The sequence below is a fragment of the Anguilla anguilla genome, chromosome 9 (genome assembly GCF_013347855.1).
Source record: "Anguilla anguilla isolate fAngAng1 chromosome 9, fAngAng1.pri, whole genome shotgun sequence".
In the NCBI taxonomy this organism is placed as follows: domain Eukaryota; kingdom Metazoa; phylum Chordata; class Actinopteri; order Anguilliformes; family Anguillidae; genus Anguilla; species Anguilla anguilla.
The window spans coordinates 44,192,531-44,205,381 of NC_049209.1; the positions used below are offsets into that span (position 1 = coordinate 44,192,531).

At 42.7% G+C, this 12,851-nt stretch overlaps 1 protein-coding gene across 3 annotated transcripts in view; it reads left to right on the top strand.

Annotated features, from left to right (window-relative positions):
• Positions 1-8,863: 8,863 nt before the first annotated feature.
• Positions 8,864-12,851, top strand: part of auts2a (activator of transcription and developmental regulator AUTS2 a) — a 354,802-nt gene continuing 350,814 nt past the window's right edge. For 2 of the 3 annotated variants that reach the window (XM_035433313.1, XM_035433315.1), the window contains exons 1-2: positions 8,864-9,024; positions 11,567-12,316. In XM_035433313.1, coding sequence (XP_035289204.1) covers positions 12,047-12,316 — 270 coding nt within the window. In that variant the 5' untranslated portion in view covers positions 8,864-9,024; positions 11,567-12,046. The other variant, XM_035433314.1, reaches the window with a different exon arrangement.

Consider the following 12,851-nt stretch of genomic DNA (forward strand, 5'->3'; position numbering starts at 1 on the left):
GCGCGGCTCGCCCCCCCCCCCCCCCCTCTCTGGAGCTCGCCCTGCGGGACGCGGCGGAGGGGGCTGAGTAAATGGAAAACATCCCCCGCCTTGTATCCCGGGGAGAGGGGGCCGCACAATGAGACGCACTGTTCTCATTCCGCTTCATAAAGGGCCCAATTAGCCCCGGCTGGGGAAGTCCGCGCGGGGGGGAAGAGAAAATGTTTGCGCGCCTCCTCGTGCGTCACGTGACCCGCGAGCGGGCCGGGCCGGGCCGCGCCGTCGTCCGGTTGCCGCGGTCGCTGTTTCCGCGCGCGGGCGTCGTACGCGTCCGTCTCGTCCACGGAGCTCTGCTTTCCCCCCCGGCAGACATGTACGCAATATGTAAAACAGGATACGGGGACATTATAGCTTCCTGTCAGTGAGTAATGGAAGAAAGCAGACGCTTCCATCCCATAACCCCCCAACGGCCCAGAGAAGCAATTTAATCTGCATCTCTATTCTTAAGTTTTTATTTATATATTTATTTTTCCGGCTGACTGTGAAATAATTTTCTCTCTCTATTGCCGCAAGCTGGCGGAAGCTCTCCCCTGGGCCGACAGGGACCGCAGTGCAACACTCTGAGGCTTTTCGGCGGACAGCAAGCTAATCGGCCGCTCAGCGCACGTTCAGTAGCGTGTCATCGTCCCTAGGACTCGCACTCGCGCTCGAATCCCGCCAAATAACTGGACGTTCCTCCCTCGGTGTGACGACGCAGTGTGCGCGCGGCGGTAGGGCCGATCGCAGTGATGATTACCGAGACAATGTGGCACATAAATGTGACATAAATAAATTAGCACCTGCTTAATGCCTACATGTGAATTTGAATGTACACAAATGGATTGTTACTGTACGTGCGTCCAAATGTATGATTCTGAGCCATATATACAAATACAAATGCATGCACTGAAATTGAAAAATGATTCCGAGCAAATTTGTGAATGAAACATAGACAGACACACACACATACACACACATACACACATACGCGCACACACACACACACATATGCTTTTCTAGGTTGGGGGTCAAATAGGTCTCTTGTGACCCTTGCGTCACAGTTGGACAGTAACAGCCTCTAGCTCAGTGTCTCGCAGGGCGGTATCCTGCCAGGGGTCAAGCTGTGACACTCAACACTTCACAAGGGCATTTATGGCGTCAGCATCTCCGTATGACTGCCCAGCTGTGGATTAGCTGATTATAATCAATATGATTTTTACCCTAGCCGCTCATGTACTTATTGTTTGGAATTTCTCAGAACAGTGGAAAAAAATCGATTTTGCTGAGAAGAGAAGAGTCAAGTCTTAAAGGATGCCGAGGGGTGGGGTGAGGGGTGGCGGTGGTGGGGGGGGGGGGTTGTAACTTCTGTTCATAAATCATAAATATTGAAATGACTTGTCGGGGGAAATCCTGATTAACAGCATCTTACGTGTAACAGAGCGATCGCGTGAATTGCTATTGTCATTCAGTAATCACGCAGCACGCTGCCAATTGTGTCCGGCTTTTTGTCTTACGCTCGCAAGCTGTCGCAGAGCTGGCTATCGCCGCGCCGAGCGCTCAGGCTCGGAAGAGGAGCCATGATTGATTGTGGCAGTCAGCGGCGGAAACATGCTCAAAGATGGCTTTGTCAGGCCTCATATATTAAAATCAGAGGATTTTTTTTGTGTCTCACTTCCCGTTTAATATTACCAATGTAAATATTAATTTTTTTTCAATTGCAAGGATGCATATGTAATAGTGTCTTGGGGGGCATGTTTATTGTGATCAGACCTGTGCGTCTGCCAGTCTGTGAAGAAGAAATTAGAAAAAGTTCAAAAAAAGGGAACATTTAAAAGCCTTGTGAAATAAGTTACTACAACAACTTGTGCAAGTGGAGTTGGCATGTGGTCTAATGTTTTTCCACTGCCTTCATGCCCAGCATGTACATTGTTTTTGTAGTGCACTTAATCTGCTAATCTTTGGTTTTTTTTTTAAAAAAGAAACAAACCTCGGGTTTGTGTCAGCTCAGCTGTTATGTTTAACTACTATTATTGAAGGATACTGTATTAATCATTGTATAGTTAAACAATTAAGATGTTTGGGGTTACTAGCTAGTTACAGTAGCATAATGATAGCTGAGATTTTACTTGCTGGCTGTGGAAATACAGCTTGCAAATGCTAACCACCATGAGCCCATATCAATAAACAGTCACCCCCATACACACACACACACACACACACACACACGCGGAATCCTGGCAACAGGGGTCTAGTAATCTCCCATTCACTTCCAATGACCCTATTACACTTACACAGGAGCCAGAGCGCATAAAAAATGATTGTGACATCACAACCCCACTGCAAATGGAGGTGCCCTTTAATGCTATGCAGCTAAACAAATTAGCTTCGCTGTTGCATGTAATGGGTCTGAGTGCATTTGTCACTTCAAAGTAAAAGAGTTGAGCCTACAGAAAATATTACTCGGTGAATGTTAGAGAGAAAAATGTCAGCCAGTGATGAATAAGCAGTCCAATCACCCCGCCATCCAATCAGCTTTACATGATTATGTAGATGAATAGAAGCTCACAGGCTCCCAAATAATCTGAAGTGCATTATCATGAGATTTGCCCCGAGCTTCCTGGCCCAAGACGGATGCTGCACACACAAATTTAGCTCACCGAGGCCCTGGAGTTATTGAGTATTTCACTGTGTCCTTTACCATCTGAGATGTGTCAGGGAGAGAGTGACCCTGTATACTCATCTGAATGGTGATATCCCCACAGTTTTGAAACATGACGTAATTGTTTCTCTACCATTTACAGTATAAAAAAACAGGGAAATATACCCTACCAGGAAAAAATATATTTTGAATGTTTGATGAATGATGGCCGTTCTTTCAACAGGTTTTTCAATAGATGCAAATTAACCGAACCTTAATTAACGTTGGTAACTGTAGTGTATTACTCATGCGATGGATCCGAAACATAATATTCCCTTGGACTGACAGAAATGTTAAGACATATTTCTAACCTAAAAGACATTGCAAACTGTACCAAAACATGTAAACGCATTTTAACTTACACGCCATTGTGCAAACTTTGTATCGCTGGTTTGACTGACTTATACTTGGCACCTTGAGTGGGAAAATTCATCAGTAAACAAAAGTTAATCAAACTCCAAAATATGACTGCTCAGCCATATGTTAATATAAAAATTGAATGCCTTAGTAGAATGTCACAGCAGGAGTGTTCTAGTTTTATTTTGGCAGAACCCTTTTAAAGGGGGACACTGTGTGCTTTAAAGGTGTCTGCCGGTCCCCCACTACACAACAAATGTGAAAATTGGCAGCGGAAAAACCAGAAGCCGTTGCATATGCACCATATCATTACAGCAATCCCTGAGAGTTTTCTTGATGAGGACACACCAATGAATGCATGCTGCTTGTGTAAATTATATGACAAGGAATATAATACCAAAATGTATCTGTGAATACAATACCATAATTAGAGCCATCTGCTGTTATTTTCACTTCAACACAACATGAAATGCACAATTTTTCTTTTGGGGATTTACAAAGAATAAGCGGTTGCAGCCGTTCCGTCTTAAAATGATTATAAATGACAGTTGGGTTTTTGCAGCTGTGACAGTTTCCAGTGCTCTATTCTTTAAACTCACTCTCAGTAACAGATCAGACGTATCTTCACACCCAGCTCTGCGAGCGTGCGCTCAACACGTTCGCATTGAAATGATTTCAGACACGTTGATTGGTCTGATCACACGGTCAGTGAATACGCGATAGGCTCTGATGGTTAGCAGCTTGGTGAAGCACTGCTTCGCCTGGGAGACAAAAATGATAGGTGTCTTTGTAGAAAAAAAAAAATCATGGCTTTCTTTCCTTCAAATTTTTCACATTTTTAGTGGGTTGTAGTTCAGTTTGCATATTTTTCTCTGCCATCCATCGAATGGATTCCAGCCCAGGCCATTTCGACTGAAATGCCTCCTCCTTGAATGACCAAATATGAAGTAAATTTTCAAAAAGATAATGCAAGGACTTCTACATTCTCTACGGGTTTTCTGTCCTCGTGTCACAAGCAGGTCCCTGTGAAAGGGGCTATAGATAGCACGAGCTATCTGACATTATCTTTCTAAGAGCTGCTGACGGGGGGCCCCAGGTGGAGCCCCCCTGGTCCGTCCCCCTGTCCCCCCCCCCCAAACGCCTGTCCCACTGTTCACCCGTGAGACGAGGGTCAAGGGGCCAGCGTTGGAGTGCTTGGATGAGAATGAATGTTCATAAATGCTTGACCATTTTGGGGGAGGGGGGGGTGCTTCCCTCAGGCACCCATTCATAAGCCCCCCCCCCACCCCTCCCCCACACTCTGAGTGTATTCTGCTGCAATGAAGAAAAGGGCTCAGGTCAAGATGTGTCACGCTCCACTAATGGGCGTCAGCACAACATAAATGCCACAGACATTTACACTTATAACTGCATTCTGACAAGAGGCCATTCCAGCTATTGTCAACGAAAAAGGCATCTTCCAAAAGTATTTGTAATGATCGTCAACACAACATAAATGCCACAGATATATGCAGTTATGACTGACTGCTTTGTAACAAGAGGCCATTGCAGCTATCGTCCGCAAAAAAGGCGTCTTCCATGGTTTTGTGGCAACGGCAATAGATTGACTTTTTGTACAAAACAATTTTACCTCGTTTATAGCCCACGCACGTGAACGAATGCACGTTTTCAAACTTCTGATCTACGTGGAGGACAGCTGATTGGGAGGGGGGGCGTAACTACAGAAAAGGGGAGGACATCTAGATTCCCACAAAAGCGTCGTCGCAATTAAACGCAATTAAAAGAGAAGCCAACGGGTCAGCGGAGAACTTTTTAATAATCTTTTTTCTCGTAACGAGAGAGTTGGGACAGTTTAATTAGCGGAACCTTGTTCTTCCCTTTCCGTCGCGCACGCGAAAGGGCAGGCTCCTCCTGGACGGAGAGAGAGAGAGAGAGGGTCAAGCGTGCAGGCTGCAGACAGCCTCGGCTGTACTGTAACTGTGAACCCCTGTTAGCAGGCCCTGGAACAGAAGCACTCCAACGCAATTTGTGCAGCACACTAATTCACAGGATCATTATACAGTGCTAAAAATAAGCTGGCCCGAGATCCTATTTTCTGATTCAGCGAGGGCAAGACCACACACACACACACACACACACACACACTCCCACTCCAAGACACAAGCAGTGGGAGGGACTGCACAGACTTGTTTTACATTTATCATTGATTACCCTGAGCTTACAGCCTTTATTTATTTATTTATTTATTTATTTTGAACTAATCTGGTTATGATAAGCTATTGATGTTTCCCTCTTTCAGGGGTGTGTAAAGCTCCTCGTGTAAATGGCTTTGCTGCAATAATATAGTCTCAGGATCCGACGTTTTTCTCATTATTAGCGTAATGATTTTCCACCCCGTGGGTACGCGTGTTAATCGCGCAGTCGTGAATTATTGCCACGTCAGCGTAAATACACAGTATGAAAAAGGCAGGACACCTCTCAGCAGGTTCTGCTGACTTTTCGTCTTTTTTTTTTCTTTCTTATTTTTCATGATATAAAAAAAAAACCAGAATTGAGGTAAAATAATTATCTACCTGTCCTGCAGAAAATGTGTGAAATTCTTTTTTAAATTTGACCACTGGCTTTATCATTTTGTTCACACAGCTGAAGTACTAGCACTGACAGTAAATGAACTGTCAGTATGTGCCTGACCTTGGCAACTAGATACAAATTTTTTGCTTAATGGAATGCCAGAAGAATGCAGGCCTCATATTTTTTTTTAAAGTTACTGAATATGTATATTTCAGGAAAAGTTCAGAGTTGCTGCAGTGATTTTAATATGTAAATGCGGCCTGGTTTCCCCACAACATTTCTCCTTAAATTTGACTTACATTCATACTTACTTGACTTACTGTATTTATTTTTTTCTTTAAAGACACCCAGGTTTGGCTATCACCAAAAGTAACTGAGTTTGAGCAGAAGAAAATAACGCTATAGTAAGACTAAAGTATTTCCCTGTAAGTCACAGTTAAAGGCAAATAAATGTCGGTTGAATCCATGCACGTCTCCCCAGTCGTAGATGTGACACACAATTGGGTCCAATTTGAATCTAAACTTTTAGTTCCGTTGATGCTTTGAAAAAAAAAGTTTTAGTTTTTTTTAATTAAAATTGAGTTTACATAGAGCTAACACTTGGTTTCCAGGCACAGGAGAGGAAAAGGAAATCAATACCGTTCAACAGACACCATGTGTGATGGCGGACACAATGAACTGCTGATTGAATATGGAGAAGTAGGCTTCCGAGTCTTGGTTGCCACGGCGCTATTGACACAAACTGTGAAGCTCTCAAAATAAAGAGGAAATCGTTAGCGTGCCATTTTAACGCGTGAGGGGATGCGTCCAGAGACACTTTCGCTGTCGAGAAACAGCTACAGTAAAACGACACCCATTTAATTAGGAACGGCGGCCGTCCAGATATGATTTCAGCTGAAACGTATTAAGTAGAACAATTAATGCCCTTAATGAATAACAGTCTAGGAATCAGTTTCAGGAATGAGGGAGACCAAAGCCACGCTCCCCAATGGAGGGCTCATACTGCAGTTAACAAAGCTAAAATGTTGCATAAAATGTGAAGGTATTGAACGTTAACACACATTATGTTTTATGATTCTTTAATAATCATGACCTTGACCTTAACTTCCCCATGTAAGCAATTGGATATTGATTATTAATAAAGGAACAAAGATCATAACTCACCAAGATACCATTTGACTTTAAAAAAAAAAAAAAAAAATTTAAGGTTACTATGGGTAGAGCTCTGCTGAATGACTGCCAAACTGCTCTTGATACTTTAAGGGTTTGAGTAGATTTTTGACCTTACAAACTGTATATTCAGGTCAGGCATGTCCGTGGAAACACGTCAACAGCACCACAGCTAAATCTCACAAATATATACCGTTACAAAAACAACTTTGGTTTGGCTTCAGGCCTGCTTCTTCAAACATAGTGTGCCATGTGTAAAAGTGCTGTTTTATAACACATTTTTTGTTTAAAAAAAAACATGCATCTAGTTAGTGTGATAATTAACCATGTTGAATACAAAGCATCCTCTTCTATTTCAGTTTTGTTTTGTATAGATATGGAAAATTGTAAAATGTATTTTAACATGCATTAACATTTCAATCCATCTGATACATGTTATTGATTTTCAGTACGTGCTTATGTTTTTGCTTATAAAATTAACAGATTAAAACATTACATCAAGCAGTACAAGTTGTTTTGTTTTTGTACTGAATGCATATCATTCTGATTCATACATTATTTGAATATATACAGATTAGGTTATGAACAATATAGTAAAGAATACGAGTGAGTAGTTGTGCAGGGAAACATCAGAATTCGTCAGAATTTTCCACAATGACCACTAAAACTGGTGGAGGTTGTTTTATTTTGGCATATGTTTTTTTCAGTGTTTATTGGACATAACCAAGTGCCCTCAAGATTGTAAATCAGAAAGCCCATACACTTTATCTTTGTTCCATGTCGGCAGTGTTGTCACAATAAATTATCTTATTCCACAGTCCAGAAAAAAACAAAAACAAAAAAAAAAACTTAAGCATAATGCTTATCTGGTACTTCGCCATCCTTTTCTTGATCAACACTTAGGAACAGAAGAAACGGCACAGCTTGTGACACATTTCTCTCAAAAGACCTGGCTTCAATTTCAGCTTGGTTTGACGGAAGAGATGAGCTTGATGGCCTTTGGTTGGCCCCTGGTGAAAACCTATCCACATTACATAACCAAAAGATAATGTGACACCTGCATCTGTATTCTTGGGAGGATAAGGCTGTCAATAAGACTGTGTGCTGATGGCTCAACATTCGCTTTGATGCAACAAACATCCGGGCTGAGGAGGGATTGTGCTGTATGATGGGTGGAGGAGCCGTGGAGATATATTGCATTAATATTTCAAAGCCCCATCAAAGCGCACACTTTGACTCGCTAAGTACTTGGCTCTATCACTTACTTATTTCAGAGAAGTAACTGTCTGGTATTTAAGCATCCGGAACATTCTGTCCGAGTTCCAACTGGTTGTTTTATGTGGATAGGTAACGAGAGTTTTTGATATAGTTCTTTTTTAAAAACTCTCTCATGAGGCATGACCTGGAAATATCATGAGGTGCCGGCTATCGATTGGTCTTGACTGACTCACTGGTGACAATAATTAAAGAACAAGTCAGAGTGGTGACATTTTTCACAGGGAATAAAGAAATGCATATCATTAAAATAATAAACAAAAAAAATCACCCAGTCCCGATTTGATAGCTATGCATTACCTGACTTATTACTCCCTGGTAAGTGTTCCAAATTCATAACTGTCACATGAAATTGAAATGAGCAAATACAATTTAATTGACAATTAACTGTCATAATTTAATTAATCCTAAATGTGTACGGATATAGTATACATGAAACGATCAATTTTCATGCAAACTTAACTTACAGTACATACACAATTTACATATGTGTCATTAAAATATGTCCACAGTAAAAGTTGAGGTAGCTACTCATTGCAAATTCATATGGTATAGGCAGCAGTTCGCGCATTGCATTATATCATGGATACGTGAAAACGTTACCAAATACACGAACTATTTCAGATAAATGTGGAACATACACGATGGCTTTATAAAAAATGTATCATGAACTATAAACCGCGTAGCTACAACTATAGGGGCAGCACTATTTCTGCTGAGGAAGCTCATACCCTGTAAAGCGGCACTGCGGCACTGCCGTATCAATGCGCCTGGCGTTCACTCCGGAATTGTGAAGCACAGACTCGGGGAGAAGAGCGTCTAAGCCTCCTTGCAGGATTTATTTGTTTGTTGAATTTTCCTTTTGTTTTGTTTCTTTAAAGAACATTTATTTCTGAATGTCTGCGACTTGCCCGGATGGTCCCCCACTTGCAAGGGTTTGCATTTCTTGGTTTTGCATGACGTGTCTTGGAGGAAAAAAAAGCCTTGCTTTGTGTGTTTGTGGAAATAAAGCGGAGCTGGATAGGAGGCAGTGCCAGTCGCTGTTGTGGGCTGGACTGGCCACGGTGCGTGAGATTTACTGACAGAGGCAGACAAAAAGGACTGAACAGAGACAGCAAGAGAGAGTGTGATAGCAGGAGGGTTTGAAAGAAGGGAAGGGGAGGGGGAAATTAAATTTTTTTTTAAAGATTTGTTTGAGCTATTTTATATGTGTGACATTAGAGAGGACTCGTGTACGGGGCATCACATTAAAGGGATAGGTGCTGGGAAAAGGCTTTGGACATTATAGGATAGCTCAATTTTGCTTCAAGGCTAAACTGGATCATGTTCGAGGAAGGCTCGGGAATTAGGGTGTTAAAATGTATCGCTAAAACGTAACCGACAAAATACGCCAGATTCGCGAGGGCTTATTGCAGGATGCTGATTTGCAGTATTTGCTTACTGTGTAGCTGCAATACAAAGGTTTACTTTTAATTTCACCTTGTGTTTAACCACAGCTTTTTGCCATATTGCAGAGTTTGAAGGGATCGCTTGAAATGACACATGATAATTTGGAGTGTCAGAAGAGGGTTGTTCGGAAAGGTGTTCCCCTCATTTGCCGAGCACTCGCCCCCACTGAAGGGGAGAAATGAGATTTTGAGTGACATGTGTGAAGCCAGAATGGAATGGATAGTATGTGACGTGGGAAAACAAGTGCATTCGCTGAAAAAATGTCATGCCGTGGCACACTTAATTCCGACGTGAAGGCTTTACATGGTATTTACCAATAGCAGAATTGCCGCCGTGAAGGATATTCTGCAGCAATTCCAATGCACGCGGCTGAAGTATATCGAGACGCAATGCAAATGATAGAGATGACGTCTGAGAGAGATCAACTGACACGCAAGCTGCTGTTGGATGCATTTCCAAGTTCATCTTTTATTTTTTTCCCCAACTAATGTGAATACCAGTTTGTCTTGCTAATCCTGGTAAATACTGACTGAGACGCATAAATGTTTCCAGAGGATGGAGTACAGTGGAATCCATGTGCACCTGGAAGAAGAAATCCACACACAATGGACTCTGTGTTCATGTCAACAACAGAAAAACGAAGATGAGATTTCTGACAGCCTATCTCAGTCCCTTAAGAACGAGAGAAAACTGCTGTAGTTCAACCTGCCAAAATCTGTGGGAAGATTATTTTTAACAAAAATGTTCTCAGATTCTTGCAAACAGACAGGGAACCACATGTTGGATGGCTTATAGAGAAACTGCCATGTTCTTCTTTTTTTTCCCTCTTGGAATCCGTTGTGGAAAGACAAGAGAATCTAGTTATTGTTGAGGAGAATAAGCCTATTCTCACAATGCTGTTGAGATCATCTAATGGATTTCTGCTGAGAGGGACATAGGGACTGCAGTGGCCTATGTGGCAGCAATCATATGAAGAATAATATAACGTTACTTAGAAGGGAAATAACTGGGTGGGGAAAAAACAGCATAAATATATGAAAGTCAGTCAATTCTGCACTGCATGAAAAGAGTACAGCATGTGGTGAAGTGTAGAAGAAAAATCTTGATCACATGGAAAACCTGCTTTGAAGACGGACATTTAAGCTGTTGTGTGCGATTGGGGGGAAAAAACTTTTGACTGTGCCTGTAATTTGTGAAAGGCTTATATGCAGTGTTGTCAGCTTCCTATTGCTAGTGTTGTGTCAGGGAAAAGGTTCGCGAAACGAGGACATTTCAGATCTGAAATGACAGAAGCCCAAGCTGCACTTCTAAGGAGAAATTTATTCTCCGTCTTTGGATATTTCCAGTTTAATGATTATAATTAAAATCACATTTGTTGCAAGCAGTGGAGTATAGAAGGAGCTGGAGTTCATAAAATTTGTTGTCGAGGAAATGTTCTTATGAATTTTGGGATCATGAGATTTGTGGCGGGGAGGCGAGACGTATTTCTGAACCGAGTTGAAAACATTTTTGGAGATTAACGCTGATTCGAAATGGCACGGCATGCAAATGAAAGCGGTAGATGAAGGCTGTAATGGCCAATCCAAGAAGGAAAGTGTAAAGTAAAGGAGGGGGAGAAATGCAAAATGCTGTTTAAAAGTTCCATAACTAATTAATAACTACAGACAGGAAATTCCAATAAATAATGAAAGCATGTTGAAAGATCTTTCAAGCAGATGGGATGGGGTGAAATGCTGGGGAGAAATACAAAAGTACTGTAGAAGGAACACTTTGAAAATGTAATGAGCTGTGCTTAGGGGCTTGTAATTCAACACTGTAAAAGGGATAATAAAGTTAGCCGATGATTTTAAGGGCAGTTGAATGGAGCATTAATTTGTCTTGCATTATTAAAAATGGTAATTACCTTTTATCTGGTATTTGTTGCTAAAACACTATTAAAATCAAGTGGGTATCATAGTGTTTTCTTAAGTTGTTAGGAACAAAAATGACATGTTTTAAATTTATGATTCTCCTCTCTTTCGATTCTAGGAGGGATCCTCCACAGTCTGAATTTAGAGGATGAGGAGACCAGGAAGACAGTGATGCACGTTACAATGAATTCAGGTCGATGGGAAATGTCCGGTGAAGGCTCGCTGCATTCCACCTAAACCCTTTGCGCCTGTTGGAGTTGGGAGTGCCGTTTGGCGGGGAACGTGTTTGGTTCACTTGGGGAGTGTCGTTTCCTTTTCGCCTTTGGGTCGCGTTGGCTTTCGGCCTGGGGATCTACCCGTGGATTCTGCGTTCGTTTCTCCGTTTTTTTTTGGGTTCGGTTTCCGAATATGCGCTTTGGACTTTGTTGAGCCTGGTGGGATTTTATTTGGTTGCCCGTGGATCTTCTGCGGCGTGTGCGACTGGTTTTGCCGTCGGGCAGACTGTGGAGAGGCCCCTTTTGGGTCCTGCCTGTGACACCTCGATCGGGTTGAGGCCTGCCAGGAGGACGTGTCGGTGGGATTTTGCTCTGCTGGTGAGATGGATGGCTCACGGTCCGGTGGACTCCGCAAAAAGAGGAGGTCAAGGTCGGAGCGAGACCGGGAGAGGAGGTCCAAGGGGTTGAGGAACAACCACGTGAGGGGCGGCATGCTTCGCCTCTCCTCGGATTCGGAGAGGGAGGAGAGCAGGAACCCCTCATCCTCCCGACCCAGACCTCCGAGGAGGAAGAGGAAGGAGTCTACCTCAGCTGAAGAGGACATCATCGATGGATTTTCAATTTCTGGCTTCATGACGCTGGAGGCTTTGCAGGTAAGCAGAGGCGGTTTCCGTAACTGAACGAGTGTCTTGTGCTTGGATGAACGTTCTGGAATGTTTGGCCCGGTGTGATTTTTGGAAATAAATCTTTGGTCACAGTAGGGTCCCCTTGTCCTGTCAGAACAACTTTTCTAGCATTTGAGAAGCCATAATTATGTTTTGTGATGGTCTTTGGCGTTTTATCTGTGGTGCCTAGTTTCATTGCAAGTCTTCATCTTGTTCAGCTGCCGTTGATCTTGGCCATTTCTTGCTTGCAGCAGTCTGCCTGAGGGCATTCGATGCAGCTGTTAGCATTTCGGTTGAGGGTACACTTGACTTCTCTGTGGCAGGGGTGCTTTTGTGCTGTGCTTGTTGTGAATACAGAGCCAGTATGGATTACCAAGCGTGTGTCAAGATGAAGACTGGATGCCGGTTGAATTTTTAAACCGTCTCAGAATTATAGATTTGCTGACTTTGCGCTGAGGCTTCCGAATGCTGTTTTCTGAAGAGCACTGCAAAGAACTTGGTCTTGTTGCCTGCCATTCCTGAA